The 19405-nt window shown below is 41.6% G+C and overlaps 1 protein-coding gene across 3 annotated transcripts in view; it reads left to right on the forward strand.

Moving 5' to 3' along the window:
• Positions 1 to 19405, forward strand: part of MICU1 (mitochondrial calcium uptake 1) — a 524563-nt gene that overhangs the window by 395774 nt on the left and 109384 nt on the right. For all 3 annotated transcript variants that reach the window (XM_073596557.1, XM_073596558.1, XM_073596556.1), the window contains one exon: positions 8081 to 8218. In XM_073596557.1, the coding sequence (XP_073452658.1) occupies positions 8081 to 8218 (138 nt within the window). The remainder of the gene's footprint in view (positions 1 to 8080; positions 8219 to 19405) is intronic.

The raw sequence follows: 19405 nt of genomic DNA on the forward strand, positions 1-19405 counted from the left end.
ATCTTTCTTTAGCTTTAGTTTTTATAAGCTGGTCCCATTGTTTTTGGACTGGGACAATGTTTTTTCCATCAGGCACAGAGAAAACAAACCCTTAAAGTATAACTATGGGCTCCTATTAAAAAGAAAATATGTTCTGTAAGACTTAATTGTAAGTGCTTCTGCAAGTACTGTTTTCCCTTCGCCCCCAAGAAATCCACCTCATGCAACTTAATGTGAAGGAGTGACAGTGCTACTGCACTGCTCCCAAAATAAGAGCAACATCACCCTCTGTGTCTGGTTGCGCTTCAGGGAGATCACCTTACTTCACCACAAATTAATTTTATTTCAAATGATGTATTGTTTGTAAGCAACCTTGATTGATCTATCTGCCCAGATGATACATCCATTTACTAGGACAAGAAGTAGGCTTTTTTTAAATATATTGTGGTCTGTTTAATAAAGTCCCCGTCTCACCTAGGGGGTTTTAAACAGTGGAGTTGGTAATCTATTTTCCAGCAAACTAGGTGTCAGTAAAATAGATACAAATGTCTGTCTACAGGGATAACTTAGAAGCTCTGAGGCTGAGTGGCTTGATTTTCTATGCCTTGAATTTTATCAGCCTGTAAATTGGCAGTATGTGAGGTGCATATTAAGAGACGTCAACAGTAGAATGGTCCAGTGTGATGCATTCAGTATTCTAGAAACAAAATGTATACATCTAAGACTGCACTCTGCCTGGTACAACATTGCACCCGAATAACTATGTATATACACTGTATGTTAAAGAAGAAAACATGGGAACTGAAGTGGAGTTGTGGCTAGTTATGCTAAATCAAATTCATTGATAGGCTTCATTTACACCTATGCAGGTGTGACGGAGCTACCATGTTTTTGTGCAACTTAGTGCAGCCCATTCTTTTCAATGGGCTGCCTTACATGTAAAAATGTACAAAAGAAGTGCATGATCCTTTTTAAAAATCACATCACACCAAATCACATGGTACTTTTATTAATATTTGCTTTGGCGCGCATTTTCCCAAGGTAGGTGGGGTGCCATTAAGAATCAATGGTACAGCTGCACACCTGCATAAGGGCTGCGTGTTATTTTGCGTTGTGTGAATGCGTGCAATTCCCACAATGCACAAATGTTAACTTAGCCTTAGGCCTCATTGACATGGGCATATTTATGTGTATAAAAACTGCAAAACAATGTTGCGCTTGTGCTGAATCCAAAAAATAATACACAAAATACATGTATAAGAGCTGCAACAAATAAATGATATATGAGATAATAACACAATAGAAAAGTGACAAAAAATAAGTTGCACTCAAAAAATCAAATACAGGAAAAATTATATATAAACAAATTATAAATGTGCAAAAAAAGTGTACAAAAAAAGTGTCTCTATAGTCCAAAAGCACAATGGCTAAAATCACAAAGTTAGATAGCTATGGAACGAACAGAATATTTATGTGTATACCCATGCAAAGGGCTGTCTTTGCTTGTACAGGATGAGCAGGTGTTCTGTGTTTCCATGTGCAGGCCTATTTATGACTATTGGGACGCAGTGGCTGCACAGACACAGCCGTTGGTCCCAATTTGACAGCCATGCAGGTGTGTGTCACTGAACCCACACTGTGTCTGCATTTGGCAAGGAAATAGACAACAAGATTGAGAAATAGAAACATTGCGATGTAAACTCCTGTTTTCTATAATCCTGATCCTATCCCATAAATTATGGTTTGTCCATCACTGGATCATTATGTTTCTGTTTCATAATGATTTTGGCTTTTTAATGGATGTACACTTTGAAGCAAGCTGTGAACTATGGTTGGATATCTCACCTGTGGTGACTGTCAATGGTATAAGAAATTCTATGCATTAAGATAAAAAACCTTCAGTGTGCAGCAGCCCCCTAATACCTACCTGAGCCCCATTTCAATCCAGCGATGTGCACGAGTGCCTTGGCCGTCCTGGACTCTCCCTCCTGATTGGCTGAGACACAGCAGCATCGCCATTGTCTCTCTGCTGTCAATCAAAGTTAATTAGCCAATGAGGAGAGAGGGGGTGGCTTTGTGTTTGATTGGACATACAGAGTTGCAGCTCGGGTGCATCCATAATAAGCTGCTTGCTGTGGGGACACTCAACAGGAGGGAGGGACCAGGAGAACTAACGAGGGACCCGAGAAGAGGAGGATCCGGGCTGCTTGTCTAAAACCACTGCACAGAACAGGTAAGTATAACATGAGATGCTAATTATTAGTCCTGTGAGCCTCTAGGTGGTTGACCAAATCAGGTCTCCAAAGTAGTGTATCTTACAAATAAGGTACAGGTAAGTATAACATGTTTGTTATTTTTAAAGGAAAAAAAAACGAGACTTTAGAATCACTTACAAGCCAACCTCAGTCCACTGTCTAATTGGGCGACTATGTGGCAGATGAGGTTTAATGTTGAGAAATGTAAAGTTATGCACTTGGGGGCTAAGAATATGCATGCATACTAGGGGGAGTACAACTGGGGGAATCCGTGGTGAAGCATCTGTGGGTTTTGGTAGATCATAAGCTCAATAACAGCATGCAATGCCAAGCTGCGGTTTCCAAAGCGAGCAAAGTCCTTTCTTGTATTAAGAGAGGTATGGACTCCAGAGAGAGAGATATAATTTTGCCCCTGTTCAAATCATTAGTAAGACCTCATCTGGAATATGCAGTTCAGTTTTGGGCACCAGTTCTCAAAAAGGAAATCGGGGAACTGGAGAAAGCGCAGAGAAGGGCAACCAAACTGATAAGAGGCATAGAGGAGCTCAGCTATGAGGAAAGATTAGAGGAACTGAATGTATTCACAAGAGGAGATTAAGGGGGGATATGATCAACATGTTCAAAAAAATAAATTACATATAGTAATCTTGGCGTTGAGTTATTCTCTTTAGGTCAACCCAAAGGACACGGGGGCACTCTTTATGTCTAGAGAAAAAGAGATTTCATCTCCAAATACGCAAAGGTTTCTTCACAGTAAGAGCTGTAAAAATGTGGAATAGACTCCCGCCAGAGGTGGTTCTGGCCAGCTCAGTAGATTGCTTTAAGAAAGGCCTGGATACTTTCCTAAATGTACATAATATAACTGGGTACTGACATTTATAGGTAAAGTTAATCCAGGGAAAATCCGATTGCCTCTTGGGGGATCAGGAAGGAATTTTTTCCCCTGCTGTAGCAAATTGGAGAATGCTCTGCTGGGGTTTTTTTGCCTTCTTCTGGATCAACTGAGGGTATAAAATTGGGTATTTTGGATTGTACGATATTTTTTATTTTATTTATTAATTGTTTTTAAGGTTGAACTGGATGGACTTGTGTCTTTTTTCAACCTGACTAACTATGTACCTTTAACCACTTCAGCCCCAGAAGATTTTATCCCCTTAATGACCAGGCCATTTTTTGCTATGTGGCACTGCATTACTTTAACAGACAATTGCATGGTCGTGCAACCCTGTACCCAAATAAAATTTCTGTGCTTTTTTTTCCCGCAAATAAAGCTTTCTTTTGGTGGTAATTGATCACCTCTGCAATGTTTTTTTTTTTTTTTTGCGCTATAAAAAGACTGTTAATTTTTTGGAAAAAGGAAAAAAACAATATTTTTTTTCTTTCTGCTATAATACATATCCAATAAAAAAAATGTCAAAAAATCTAATTTCTTCATCAATTTAGGCCAATATGTATTCTGTTACATCCCAATAAGCATATATTGGGAACCGGTGACATTATTACAGTGATCCGTGCTAAAAATATGCACTGACATTGTACTAATGACACTGGCAGGGAAGGGGTTAACAGGAGCGATCAAAGGGTTAACTGTGTTCCCTCAGTGTGTTTCTAACTGTGTGGGGGGATGGGCTCACTGCATGGACACTCTGATCCATGTTCCTGATTAACAGGAACACTAGATCAGAGTGTCCATGTCTGACAGCATGGCGGTCTGCTTGTTTACATCAGCAGACTGCCGTTCTGTGTCTGTGGGGAGTGATCGTGGGTGGCCGTCAAACATTGAGTCTGCTGGGCTCGCTGATTGGCTGCCACTGTGGCCAATCAGCGCACGATTGCGGCTCTGGTGGCGCACGCCCCCCAATGGCCATTGACAAAATCACGTACAGGTACGTGATTTTGCGTAATAGAGCCGCTTTGCCGCAGTATATGTACTGTAGGTGGTCGGAAGTGGTTAACTAAGTAACTTGGTGGTATTGGCCTAAGTTGTATATGCCACTTAATGTGGAATCTTTCAATATTCTTTCAAAGTTGCAGTTCATTCTCACAGATAACCCATGCCGGTAAGTAAGTGCATTACACTTTAATTTGTGCCAAGTTTAGGTCTGTAATTCAATTATGGCTCTTCTGTAAAACGCCCCTTCAATGTCTTTGCAATAAAAAATAAATAGTTGTGCTCATAAGTTTACACCCTGGCAGAATTTATGATTTCTTGCCCATTTTTCAGAGAATATGAATGATAACAGAAAAACTTTTCTTTCACTCGTGATTAGCGTTTGGCTGAAGCCATTAATTATCAACTGCGTTTACTCTTTTTAAATCATAGCTACCCAAATGACCCTGATCAAAAGTTTACACACCCCAGTTCTTAATACCGTGTATTGCCCGTTAACATCAATGACAGCTTGAAGTCTTTTGTGGTATTCGTAGATGAGGCTCTTTATCTTCTCACATGGTAAAGCTGCCCATTCCTCTTAGCAAAAAGCCTCCCAGTTCCTGTAAATTCTTGGGCTGTCTTGCATGAACTGCACATTTAAGATCTCCCCAGAGTGGTTCAATCATATTGAGGTCAGGAGACTGAGATGGCCAATCCAGAACCTTCACTTTATTCTGCTGTAGCCAATGACTGGTCGACTTGGCCTTGCGTTTTAGATCGTTGTCATGTTGGAATGTCCAAATACGTCCCATGCGCAGCTTCCTGGCTGATGAATGCAAATGTATCTCCAGTAGTTTTTGATAACATACTGCATTCATCTTGCCATCAATTTTGACCAAATTTCCTGTGCCTTTGTAGCTCACACATCCCAAAAACATCAGCGATCCACCTCCTTGTTTCACAGTAGGAATGGTGTACCTTTAATCATAGGCCTTGTTCACTCCTCTCCAAATGTAGCATTTATGGTTGTGGCCAAAAAGCTCAATTTTGGTCTCATCACTCCAAAAAGCTCAATTTTGGTCTCATCACTCCAAATGACTGTGCCAGAAGGTTTGAGGCTTGTCACTGTGCTGTTTGGTGGATTGCATGTGGGATACTTTGTGGCATTTGCATAGTAATGGCTTTCTTCTGGCGACTCGACAATGCAGCCCATCTTTCTTCAAGTGCCTCCTTATTGTGCATCTTGAAACAGCCACACCACATGTTTTTTGTGGGTTTTCCTTTGCATCCCGAACAATTTTCCTGGCAGTTGTGGCTGAAATCTTAGTTGGTCTACCTGATCGTGGTTTGGTTTCAACAGAAACCCTCATTTCCCACTTCTTGATTACAGTTTGAACACTGCTGATTGGCATTCTCAATTCGTTGGAACTCTTTTTATATCCCTTTCCTGTTTCATACAGTTCAACTCCCTTTTCCTGCAGGTCCTTTGACAATTCTTTTGCTTTCCCCATGATTCAGAATCCAGAAACATCAGTGCAGCACTGGGTGAAAGATGCAAGGGTCTGTCAGGAGTCCAGAAATGCATTGACCTTTTATACACACACTAAAAACAAGCAAACAAATCACAGGTGAGGATGGTTACCTTTAATAGCCATTTAAACCCCATTGTGTCAACTTGTGTGCATGGTATCAGGCCAAAATCACCAGGGTATGTAAACTTTTGATCAGGGTCATTTGGGTAGTTTCTGTTGTGATTATGATTTAAAAAGAGTAAACACAGTCGATTGATAATGGCTTCAGCCAAACACTAACCATGAGTGAAAGTAATGTTTTTGTGTTATCATACACATTCTCTGAAAAATGGCCAAGAAATCATAATTTCTGCCAGGGTATGTAAACTTATGAGCACAACTGTAAATTTGTTATCCCGCGATATCTCCTCAGAACGTCCCAAACTATAAATGTGTGACAGCTGCAAACCAAAATATTGTGTTCCCACAACTAAAAAGGTGTAAATACTATACTATGTATTGGTTGTGCTTATCAAAATAAATAAATATCATGAGTGAATATCAACAATAAAATCCTTCAAAAGTGCAAATATCAGAAAATGCATGCATGTGCAACAGTCTGCGACACCTATTCACCACTGCGCTCACCTCAATGTTAGACCCATATTAGGTCCAACCTCGCCTTCCCCAGCTGGGGTGCAATCCAGGTTTTAGACGGCTGATTGATATCCTTCTCTTCCTCCTCCTCCTCTTCTTCCTCCTGGTGTGAATAATCACACCAACTGTTGTCACCCTCTCATTAAGCTGCTTGGCGATGGTCTTGTAGCCCATTCCAGCCTTGTGTAGGTCTAAAATCGTGTCCCTGACATCCTTGCACAGTTCTTTGGTCTTAACCGGTTCAATACCGGGCAATTTCACCCCCTTCCTTCCCAGGCCAATTTTTAGTTTTCAGGGCTGTCGCACTTTAAACGTCAATTGCGCGGTCGTGCGACGTTGTACCCAAAATTGACGTCCTTTTTTTCACCACAAATAGAGCTTTTTTTTGGTGGTATTTGATCACCTCTGCGGTTTTTATTTTTTGCGCTATAAACAAAAGAAGAGCGACAATTTTGAAAAAAAACACAATATTTTTTACTTTTTGCTATAATAAATATCCCAATTTTTTTTTTAAAAAACACATTTTTTCCTCAGTTTTGGCCGATACGTATTCTTCTACATATTTTTGGTAAAAAAAATCGCAAAAAACCGTATATTGATTGGTTTGCGCAAAAGTTATAGCGTCTACAAAATACAGGATAGATTTATGGCATTTTTTAAAAAAAAATATTTTTTTATTTTTTTTAGCGGCGATCGCGATTTTTTTTGGTGACTGCGACATTATGGCGGACACATCGGACACTTTTAACACATTTTTGGGACCAATCACATTTATACAGCGATCAATGCTATAAAATTGCATTGATTACTGTGTAAATGTGACAGGCAGTGAAGGGGTTAACCACGAGGGGGCGGGGAGGGGTTAATATGTTTCCTAGGGAATGATTCTAACTGAAGGGGGAGGGGACGCACTAGGGGAGGAGACCGATCTGTGTTCCTCTGTTCTGGGAACACAGATCGCTCTCCTCAGAGCTGACAGGCTGTGGATCTGTGTGTTTACACACACAGATCCACATGCCGGCCCGGTTAACGGGCAATCGCGGGTGCCCGGCGGACATCGCGGCCGCCGGGCACACGCACAGGGTCCCGAGGAACGCGGCGCGCGCGCGCCCCCTAGCCGGCCGGGAATCCCAGGACATCATATGACGTCCACCCAGGATGGGAGATCCCATCTGTGGACGTCATATGACTATGGGCGGGTAGGGAAGTGGTTAACCATGGTGGAGAAATTGGAATCTGCTTCTGTGGACAGGTGTCTTTTATACAGGTAACAAGCTGAGATTAGGAGCACTCCCTTTAAGAGAGTGCTCCTAATCTCAGCTTGTTACCTGTATAGAAGACTCCTGGAAGCCAGACATCTTGCTGATTTGATAGAGGATCAAATACTTATTTCACTCATTAAAATGCAATTCAATCTGTAACTTTTTTTAAATGTATTTTTCTGGATTTTTTTGTTGTTCTGTCTCTCTCTGTTAACATAAACCTACTATTAAAATTATAGACTGATCATTTCTTTGTCATTGGGTAAATGTACAAAATCACATTTTCCCTTTTCCCCTCACTGTATAAGTATAAGGGGCTGGGGGAAGGTGCTTGCAGAAAGTTTTTTAACTTTAATGTAGAGAATACATTCAAGTAAAAAAAAAACCTCTGCCCTTACAACCACTTTAATGGATTTCATTGCTTTCTTCTAATGAAGTGACTAGTTACGGTAATTTTCATGTATTCTTGGTTTTTCCATAGTGAAAATAATGCTGTTATAATGTAGTACTGGTTTTCCAATCCTGTATTATTTGCATCCACAGTTTGAGCGCCAGGATCCAGTGGATGGTCACATCACTGAGCGCCAGTTTGGCGGTATGCTTCTGGCATATAGTGGAGTACAATCCAAGAAACTCACTCAAATGTTAAAACAGCTGAAAAAACGCTTTAAGGATGGAGAGGTGAGTGCTAATTTAAGAGATTATATGTGGTGGCTAACTGGCTATGAAGATAGGTTGTTGATATTGTCAAATCCTTTTCAAAACAAAGGTTAAAGCTGAACTCCATCTTTGGATATACTTTACATGTGAGGCTGCTGGATGTGCGGTATAAACTGTGTGTAGCTGAGGTATAAGCTCTGATTGACAGAGAGTCAGAGAGGCAGGCTGATGTCACAACCTCTGACTCTGTGTTTCGGGTATGAGACTGAAAGTCTTGCCTCGAACCCAAAACACAGCGCGATATGCTCAGGGCCGGACTTGCTATTGGGCTTGAGTGGGCTCAAGCCCATCGGCCCCGTCCGATAGGGAGCCCCGCGGGCCCCAGCCGAGTGTACTCGGCTAGTTCCGCTCACAGTCACACGCCTAGTCCCGCCCTATGATGGACATAACACAGGGACTGGGCGTGACTGTGAGCAGAGCTAGCCGAGTACACTCGGCTATGTATGTATATCGGTGGCGCTTGGCTCCACTCAGTCATGCCCAGTCCCGCCATTGGACCTGTGTTATGTCCATTATAGGGCGGTACTGCGAGAGGAGCCGAGAAAAGCCAACAGGAGCTGAGATACACAGGACTGGCTCTGTGTATTTCGGTGGCACCATATTTAAACTGCAGTTTAACTGCAGCCTAGGCAAGGCTGCAGATGACACGGACAAGGCAGCAGATGGAGGCTGCAAGCCTGCAAATGACACTGACAAGGCTGCAAGGCTGCAAATGACACTGACAATTTTGCAAATGACACTGACAAGGCTGCAATGTCACTGGGCAAGGCTGCAAATGACACTGGACAAGCATGCAGATGGACGCTGTGCAAGGCTGCATTGATGAGCATTTAAATGTAAGTTTTTTTCCTTAAATAGTTTTTTCCTTAAAATTCCTTGAACTCTTATCTTGAGGTTTGCTGATTAGTTATTGGCAGTTACGTAGTGCCTCGTTTACTGCCATTGAGAAAACCTGTCTGCATTAGACAGTGATGATATGGTGGACAAACGGTATCAGAGTGGCGCGCTTAAAAAAAAAAAAAACTAAAGGTTTAAAGTAATGTATAGAAATTAGGGCCCAAAAGTGGCTCAAGCCCAGGGGCCCCCACCACCCTAAGTCCTGCCCTGGATATGCTGTATGTGGCCTCAGCCATATACAGTATATACCGCACAGCCAGCGGCCTTATATGTTAGAGACATGTATATAACTTATAACATAGTTCATTTGGACCAAGCTTGCTCAAACGAACTATAAAGTGTATCCAAAGATGAAATTCAGCTTTAAGGACTATGGTTAATGATATTTGTGCTACAAAATGTAACACATTTTAAAATACATTTGGGTGTATTATTAGTAAACACACATTTTATGTATAGCATCACATTTGGATTAAAAATACAACAGGGCATGGTTGAATTGATGCCTTTAGGGCTAGTTGCAGACTTTAAGGCCCTGTTTACATATGGGCAGTTTAAAATGATGGGGGCAGAATCGCTGCGATTCTGCCCACGATTCGAAATCATGGCAAAATGTGTGACATGCCATTGGGTCCATTCGTCTTGAATGGCATCCCAAACTAGGCTTGATTTTGCCTCAGTTGTTGAGCGATAAGACACATGAGAATCGCTGCAACTCGAAAGTGCAAAATTGCTCCTGGCTTAGGGCCAAAGTTGGTCCAAAGCTTCATTGGAGCAATAATCGCTACTATGTGTAGTGTGAACAAGGCCAAATGTTAAAAAGCCGGTCTGAAGATCATGAGGTTTATCAAGCATTTAAAAAGTGTTTAGTAGCCTTATAAACAGCTTATGAAACACCATTCAGCCCCAAATTAGGGGTACTGAATTCAGCTTTTCACTGCAGTGTTATCTCTAGCTTAAAAAAAGAAAGTTGTTTGAAGGCAGCATTTAAAAGTTAGGAATACACACTGCAGGATCTCTAGCACACAAGGTAAACAACTTTTGTAAGTTCTATGGGCATAATAATTACAGTGTCTTGCAAAAGTATTCACCCCCCTGGACATTTTTCGTGTTTTGTTGCCTCACAACCTGGAATTAACATGGATTGTTTGAGGATTTGCATCATTTAATTTACAGAACATGTTCACAACTGTGAAGATGTTTTTTTTATTGTGAAGCAAACAACAAATAGGGCAAAATAACAGAAAAAGTCAATGTGCTTAACTATTCACCCCCCTAAAGTCAATACTTTGTAGAGTCACCTTTTGCGGCTATCACAGCTCCAAGTCACTTTGGATAAGTCTCAATGAACTTGCGACATCTTACCACTGGGATTTTTGCCCATTCCTCCTTGCAAAACTGCTCCAGCTCCTAAAAGTTGGATAGTTTGTGCTTGTGAACAGAAATCTTTAAGTCTGACCACAGATTTTCTATTGGATTGAGGTCTGCGCTTTGACTAGGCCATTCCAACACATTTACATGTTTACCCTTTAACCACTCAAGTGTTGCCTGCTGGAAGGTGAACCTCTGTCCTAGTCTCTTTCTTTTCAATCTTAGTTTATTTCAAAAGCAAGAAAATAAAGAATATAACAGAGAAATAACCTTCTTTACAGTATAACATCATAAATTATACATAGTATAAGTAGTAGTAGTGAGGTGTACCTTAATCATGCATATACAGGGATGATCATTCTGACATGTATCTTTCGGTGAATTACTGGTATATCACATTGTACATAGAGATCTTTGATATAAGAGAAGAATAACATGCGAGTGGGAACCAACATATATTAAATCTTGCGGTTTCACGTGTTAGTGTTATCTGAAGGCTCTTTCTCATCAAATTAGAATGCTGTAGGGATCATGTATTCACCTATTATAGATATTCAAATCATTTAACTATTCTGGGTATATGATCTTTAGTTATATGCATGAGTAATTGGTTCAGTACTTAATGAAGGGGAAACAGAGAGAAAGTTGGAAATGAGATCGTGTGTAGAAGTAAGGGATGGTACCTGAGGTGTTAGGCACCCCAGCATGGCTAACCGGTGGGTAAGGGTGGGATATCTCTGACCCATAAGGAGAAGTCCTCAGAGTAGCGAAACATTGACCACGAGGCCCAGGTGGTGGAAAACTGTTCCTCCTTCCCCGCTTCCTGCGCCAACAGACGCTCCAGATCTCTTATCTGATCCACTTCGACAGCCCATTCTCCCAAGGAAGGCACATCTGCCGTTTTCCAATGTCAGGGGATCACTGTCCTAACTGCTGCCAGAAAGTAGCGCAGTACATCTTTTTTAATCAACTTGAGGGGGCCCGGGAGCATAGATAATAGGGCTATCTCTGGTGTGGGCTTAATTGATGTCGCCATCAGCCTGCTGTATAGATCAAATACCTTTTGCCATAGTTTCCAAATTGGAGGGCAAGCCCACCAGATGTGAAGCATTGTCCTGCTAGAGGACAAGCATCTCCAACAAATGTCTGTCAAAGTGGGGGTAAACCATTTGATAGTCACTGGACATCTGTACCACCTCGTTAATAACTTAAACCCTTTTTCTTGGGTCTTAGTTGCCAGGGAAATCCTATGCGTTAGGATAAAGCTTTTTTGCCAATCAGTGGGGGAGATGGAATGTTGCAGCTCTGTTTCCCATTTCTGTGTATATGTTGGGAGGTCAGGGGCAGATACGTTCAGTAGTAGGGAATATAACAGTGATACTACATGTGTTGGTGGGTCCGGTTGTAAGAGCAGCTCGTCAAAGTCTGATGGGTCATCTAGGATCTCTGGGATGGAGGAGAAAGTGCGTATGTATGACATTATTTGACCCCTTTGTAGCCACATTGTTGAGGGCCCTAAGGCCGTCCGAGAGGGTATGTCCGTTCTCAAAGATGGGTCAGCGCGTAAAATCTGTGCTAAACGTCTATGGCTATCCCTACTCCAGGGTCCAAATCTCATCTTATTTGCTGCTGGGGGGAAGGCCGGAGTCCCAAAGAGAGGGGTCATTGGGCCCTGGAGTTTAGACAGTTTACTCGCTGAGATCAGGCGGTCCCAAATCTGGAGAGTTTGACGAGTAAGAGCAGTAGAAAATATGCCGTCCCCACGCCGAGCCGTAGGGGTCCACGGCAGGGCGTAAAGATCAACCTCATTAAGATATTTCTCTAATTGAACCCAAAGTTTGGAGGAAGAGTGATGGAACCAATCCACTATACGCACGAGTACCGCTGCCTTATGGTATGTAGAGGCATCTGGGACCCCCGCACCCCCCCTGACCTTCGGGAGAATCCTTGTGTCATATTTTATCCTGGGGCGATGTCCCTGCCATATGAAGTTAGAAAAGATCTGGCAAAGCCTTTTGAAGAACGAGGTGGGGATATGGATAGGAATTGTCTGGAAAAGGTATAGGAATCGAGGGAGAACATCCATTTTCAAGACATTCCTCTGTCCTAGTCTCAAATCACACACAGAGTGGTACAGGTTTTGCTCAAGAATATCCCTGTATTTAGCACCATCCATCTTTCCCTCAACACTGACCAGTTTCCAAGTCCCGACTGCTGAAAAACATCCCCACAGCATGATGCTTCCACCACCATGTTTCACTGTAGGAATGGTGTTCTTTGGGTGATGTGATTTGTTGGATTTGTGTTGGATTTGTGCCAGACATAGTGTTTTCTTTGATGGCCAAAAAGTTACATTTTAGTCTCATCAGACCAGAGCACTTTCCTCCATGCCATTTTGTTTTTTGCTGAAAGTAATGGCTTTCTTCTGGCCACTCTGCCATAAAGCCCAACTCTATGGAGCATACGGCTTATTGTCGTCCTATGTACAGATACTCCAGTTACCTCAGGTCTCTGTGCTGCCTCTCTGATTAATGCCCTCCTTGACCGTTCTGTGAGTTTTGGTGTGCAACCGTATCTTGGCAGGTTTGCTGTTGGGCTATGTTCTTTCCATTTGGTTATGATAGTTTTGATGGTGCTCCTAGGGATCATTAAAGATTTTAATGTTTTTTTATAACCTAACCTGAATTGTACTTCTCAACAACATTGCCCCTTACTTGTTTGGAGAGTTCATTGGCCTTCATGGGAGTGTTTGGTTAGTGGTGCCTCTTGCTTAGGTGTTGCAGCCTCTGGGGCCTTTCAAAAAGGTGTGTATATGTATTGACAGATCATGTGACACTTAGATTGCACACAGGTGGACATCATTTCACTAATTATGTGACTTCTGAAGGTAATTGGTTGCGCCAGAGCTTTTTATGGGCTTCATAGCAAAGGGGGTGAATACATACACACATGCCAATTATCAGTTTTTTATTTCTGAAAAATAGTTTTATGTATATATTTTTCTAATTTTACTTCACCAACTTAGACTATTGTGTTCTTATCCATCACATATAATTCAGATTAAAAACATTGAACTAAAGGCTGTAATTTAACAAAATGGGTAAAAAGCCAAGGGGGGTGAATACTTTTGCAAGGCATGGTAAAACTATTATCAACAATCTGAAATATAAATAATGGCTAAGTATCATCAGCAGGTTGACCAGCTGGGGATATGCTTTCCTTTGAAAGCACATCCACACTCTGCTTAAAAAAATATAATATATATATATATATATATATATATATATATATATATATATATATATATATCTCTTAATACATTAGCTCTGAGTGTACACATATATGATGCGGCCTCACGGGGTGTTCCTCCACATATGTATATTCATGTGTTTGTGCTGAGAGCGAGCTGCACAGTGCGCTCCTCGCACAGGAACCCAATTTTTTTCAATAATAAAGCAGGAAAGGACCTCAAATGCAGTAATTGTCTGGCTTCTATCATCGATACCACCCTGACATCACCCAATTATATGTATATGCATGGAGTCTCTATTCCAGACCCCAACCGAGCTGGACACTGCCCACTCCGGGTCTCATACTAAAGATTATGATCCAGAGGACCAGCTCTCGATCATGTTATCCTTGTATTTACCTATGATTGGCCATCGCAGTGATCAGTCACTGTGCAGCCTGCTCTTGTACTCTCTCCACATGTGAAAAAACTTTGATCTAGTTCCGGGTCAAGGTTGGGGTCAAAGGTCATGGTGAAAGGTCAGGGTCAATGTCTCTTTAGAAAATATCAAAAAAAGTTTGTTTTTTTTAACTTGGTATCAATAGTTAGTGTCAGAGTGGTTTACTATTTTGAGCTGGTTTTTCTTTGATAATAAAAAATTAAGATATGTCTGTTACCATTTGCCACCAACTCAAATTAATTACATTAGATAGTTGCAATGATGTACAGTTTTATGAACAGTGTGGTTTAGGTAGGATAAAAAATTGTGAAGCACACACTAGTAATAATTGTCCCTAATATGAGTATAAAAAGCAAATAACATACGCATGCAGGTATGTGGTATCGTTGCAATCGGAGTAGGAGTAGCAGTAGGAGAATTTTATTTTGGTTTGTGCTTTGGTGGTAGGTCATAGTAATGGCAAGATATAGACCGCTTCATTTGAAAAAATTATATTTCTTTTATTATTTTGAGCCTGTTTTCATTTGGTGATTTAAAAAAATAAAAGAAGCTATTTCTATTACCATTTGCCACCAACTTAAGGCTTAAAGTTGCAAAAACGCTTTTGGGTTTTACCTTATATCATGTAGGGGTTAATCGGTTACCAGAAACCTCTAAGCAGAAAGTACAACTCTGTGGTGTAACATACTTGTATTTCTAGTTAATCTTTACAATTGTTCTTTTCTCAAAAATAAATATAATACATATTTTTATATATAGAATATATTTTTAGAAGTGTTTTCTTTATAAGAATGAGATAAGGAACATCCTAAATATGTTCTTGTAAGTCCTAGTGCTTGAATATTTTTCTTTGAACAGTATTAGCAGAGATAGACCCAACACATTCATGAAGCCTGGGGTCAATAAGCCAGCAAGTCTTGTACTATTTATGTACAACGATGGCGACGACTTTCATGTAAGCTTCTGCTTGTCGCCCTCTAGTACCGTGTAGAGTCTTTAGGCTTTCTTTTACGAGACAAATAGAGTTTTGGAATTCCATTAAACTACTCTATTGGCCTTTTCCTTCATTCTGTGGCAGTTCATCAAGAGCCAGCAGCTGTGTAGCACACCATACCATTTTCTCCTTATCTCTGCATAAAGCTGTAATCTTCAGCTAAGAATTCAATGTTTAAAACATTTTAAATGTAATAGTAAGAAACAAAAACAAGGAAATGCTATTGGAAAGGGGTGGAGGCAGAACATAGAATGAAAGCACATCAAACAAAGCTTGAAAACACCTCAAGATAGCATATTTATGTACTGGTATTAACGAGCTTAGAAAAATGTTTCAAAGCACTGTGTTGTAGTTTGCATGCATTTAACACCATTTTAATTGATGTTTTGAATAATTTACTATGCCAGAATAAGCCTTCTTATGGACGACCAGTTTAACCACTTCAATACCGGGCCAATTCTGACACTTTGCTCCTACATGTAAAAATCATCATTTTTTTGCTAGAAAATTACATAGAACCCCCAAACATTATATATGTTTTTTTTAGCAAAGACCCTAGAGAATACAATGGCGGTTGTTGCAACTTTTTATCTCACACAGTATTTGCGCAGGAATTTTTCGAACGCGTTTTTTTTCGGGAAAAAAACTGTTTTGTGTTTAAAAAACAAAAACAAAACATTAAAGTTAGCCCAATGTTTTTGCATTTTGTGAAAGAGGAAGTTGCGCCGAGTAAATAGATACCTAACATGTCACGCTTCAAAATTGCACACGCTCGTGGAATGGCGCCAATGTTCGGTACTTAAAAATCCCCATAGGCGACGCTTGAAATTTTTTTTACTGGTTACATGTTTTGAGTTACAGTCTAGGGCCAAAATTATTGCTCTCGCTCCAACGTTCGCGGCGATACCTCACATGTATGGTTTGAACACCGTTTTCATATGTGGGCGGGACTTATGTATGCTTTCGCTTCTGTGTGCGAGCACACGTGGGACAGCGCCGCTTTAAAAAATTTTTTTTTTTTTTGTTAATTATATTTTATTTTTTTTATTTTGACACTTTTTTTGAAAAAAAAAAAAAAATTGATCACTTTTATTCCTATTACAAAGAATGTAAACATCCCTTGTAATAGCAATATGACATGTCAGGTGCTCTTAATAGTGAGATATGGGGTCAATAAGACCCCATATCTCACCACTAGGCTGGGAAGCCTGAAATAAAAAAATAAATAAAACGATCGCCGCTTCCCAGCCAAAGCGGCGCCATTTTTTTGAATGGAGAGGCTGGGCGTGACGTCATAACATCGCGCCCGGCCTCCGACGATCATAGAGACTCCGGGGACCATCTGGTCCACCGGAAATCTCTATGATCTACATCCGGCGCCGGCGGATCCACTCTCCGCCTCACCGATCGTAACGGTGAGTCGGAGCAAGCATCGGAGGGCGGTGGGAGGGGGGGGACGTCCCCTCTCGCCTCCCATAGGAACGATCAAGCGGCGGAACGGCCGCTATGATCGTTCCTATGGTGTAGAGATTCGCCGGCTGAAACCGGCAATATCTGAATGATGTCTGTAACTACAGGCATCATTCAGATATACCTGCTCAAAGCCCAGGACGTCATATGACATCCGTGGGCTTGAAGTGGTTAAAAGCACTGCAAAAATGGACCAAAATGCTGGAAAATACTGGTAGGATGAAAAAGAACATTAGACAAAGTCATATGATTCTGTGATTTCAGAAATCAAATGTTTTCTTTTTTAGCTGGAAACATGAAGGGTGGTGCCTACATTATCAATAGTTCTTTGAAATAAGATTGTGGTCTATGTAAGCATTCATTAATCTATCATGTTACGTGGCTTTGCTAAGACATTATTATTATATCGGATTTATATAGTGCCAACAGTTTGCGCAGCGCTTTACAATGTTAGGGCAGACAGTACAATTACAATACAATTCAATACAGGAGGAATCCGAGGGCCCTGCTCATTAGTGCTTACACTCTAGGAGGGAGGGTCAAGTGATACAAAAGGGTGAAAAACTGTGAGGGATGATCTAATGAAGAAAATTTAAGTACAGTTGTTACATGGAGGCAGGATAAGCTTCTCTGAAGAGAAAAGTTTTCAGGGATCGCCTAGAAGTGGGTAGATTTGGAGATAGTCTGACAGATTGTGGTAGGGAATTCCAGAGCATGGGAGAGGCTTGGGAGAAGTCGTGGAGGCGAGTATTAGAGGATGGGATAAGGAAGCTAGAGAACAGGAGGTCTTGGGAGGAAGGAAGAGGACAATTAGGTTGGTATTTTGAGACTAGGCTAGTGATATAGCTGGGGGCAGAGTTGTGGATGGCTTTGTAAGTTATTATTATTTTTAATTTAATTTGTTGGGCGAGTGGCAGCCAATGGAGGGATTCGCAGAGAGGGGTAGCAGACACTGAGCGATTTGTAAGGTGGATAAGTCAGGCAGCAGCATTCATGATGGACTGAAGGGGGGATAGCCTATTTAAAGGTAAGCCAACGAGAGGGAGTTGAAGTAGCCGAGGCGAGAGATAACCAGGGAGTGAATCAGGAACTTTGTAGTTTCATTGGTTAGAAAGGGACGTAGTTTGCAGATGTGGCAAGCTTTGGAAAGGGATTGGATTTGGGACCAAAAGCAGTTTAGAATCCATGATAACATCTAGCACCCTGGCATGTGGGGATGGGTGGATAGTTCTGCCATTGCTCTTGACAGAGAAGTCAGAGGAAGAGGCACGTGGGGGAGGAAATATTATGAGTTGAAGGAAGTGGTGTGACATCCATACAAATATGTCTGTTAGTAAGTTAGTGATGTGTGAGGAGACTGATGGAGTGAGCTGAGAGGTGGAGACATAGATTTAGGTGTCATCAGTGTAGAAATGATATTGGAAGCCATTGGAGGCTATCAGCTGACCCAGGGAGGAGTTGTAGATTGAAAAAAGAAGAGGTCCAAGAACAGAACCTTGGGGGACCCCGACGGAGAAAGTTAGAGGAGAGGAGGAAGTAGAATTGTAGGTGACACTGAAGGTGCAGTGGGATAGGTAGGATGAGAGCCAGTGAAGAGCACAGTCACTGAGACCGAGGGAGTAAAGTTTATTGAGGAGGAGGGGGTGGTCAACCATATCAAAGGCGGCCAAAAGGTCCAGAAGTAGGCGTACGGAATAGTGTCGGTTGGTTTTTGCTGTTAGTCATTTGTGAGTTTTAGAAGAGCAGTTTCTGTTGAGTGTTGAGGGCGAAATCCAGACTGAAGGGGATCAAGAAGGTTATTCCTAATGAGGTGGTCACTCAGTTGGTTGTAGACCAGGCGTTCAAGGAGTTTAGAGGAAAAGGGGAGCAAAGAGATAGATTGTTAAGATTGGTAGGGTCCAAGGATGGCTTTTTAAGCATGGGGGTGACCAGTGCATGTTTTAGAGCATTGGGGAAGATGTGGGTTAGAGAGTGTAGGATAGTGTCAGAGGGTGATCATCGTATTTAATAGGGAATCCAGGGTCCAGGGGACAGGTGGTTAGGTGGGCGTTGGAAATGAGTTTAGCAACTTCGTCTATAGTAGCAGGTTTGAATAAGGGGAGCGTTAATTGTACCTGTTCACATGGGGTGTTAAGTGGGGGAGATACCTGTAGAGTGGAGATTTCATCGCAAATTTGATCAATCTTATTTTAAAGTGACTAACAATCTCCTGGGCAGTGAGTGAGTTAGTGGGTGGAGGCAGTGGAGGACCAAGTAGAGCGTTAAAGGTAGAAAAGAGTTGACAGGGACTGGATGAGTAGGTGTTAATGAGAGTGATGAAATAGGTCTGCTTGGCAGTGTGGAGGCAGGAATTTAATTTTTGGAGTGCAGATTTGTATTGGTTGAAGTCTTTGAGAGACTTAGTCAGACGCTCAAGAGCACAGCTACATTTTTTGAGACTTCTGGTGTCATCTATTTGCCAGGGTTATAGGGGTCAAGGCCCGATTCTGTGCGTAGTGAGGGGAGCGAGCTCGTCCATGGTGGAAGACAGGGAATTGTTGTAGACAGAAGTGGCAAGGCTGGGACAGTACAGGGGTGAGATTTTGTCATAGAGGTGGTCAGTAGGAGAATCGGTAAGCGAAGGGTTGAAGTGGCGAAGGTTTCTACGGGTGATGGTTAGGTGATTGGAGGGAAAGGTGGTGGAAGACAGGAAGAGAGAAAAACTAATAATGTGGTTATCAGAGATAG

Source organism: Aquarana catesbeiana, linkage group LG08, assembly GCF_042186555.1.
Source record: "Aquarana catesbeiana isolate 2022-GZ linkage group LG08, ASM4218655v1, whole genome shotgun sequence".
Taxonomy (NCBI): Eukaryota; Metazoa; Chordata; class Amphibia; order Anura; family Ranidae; genus Aquarana; species Aquarana catesbeiana.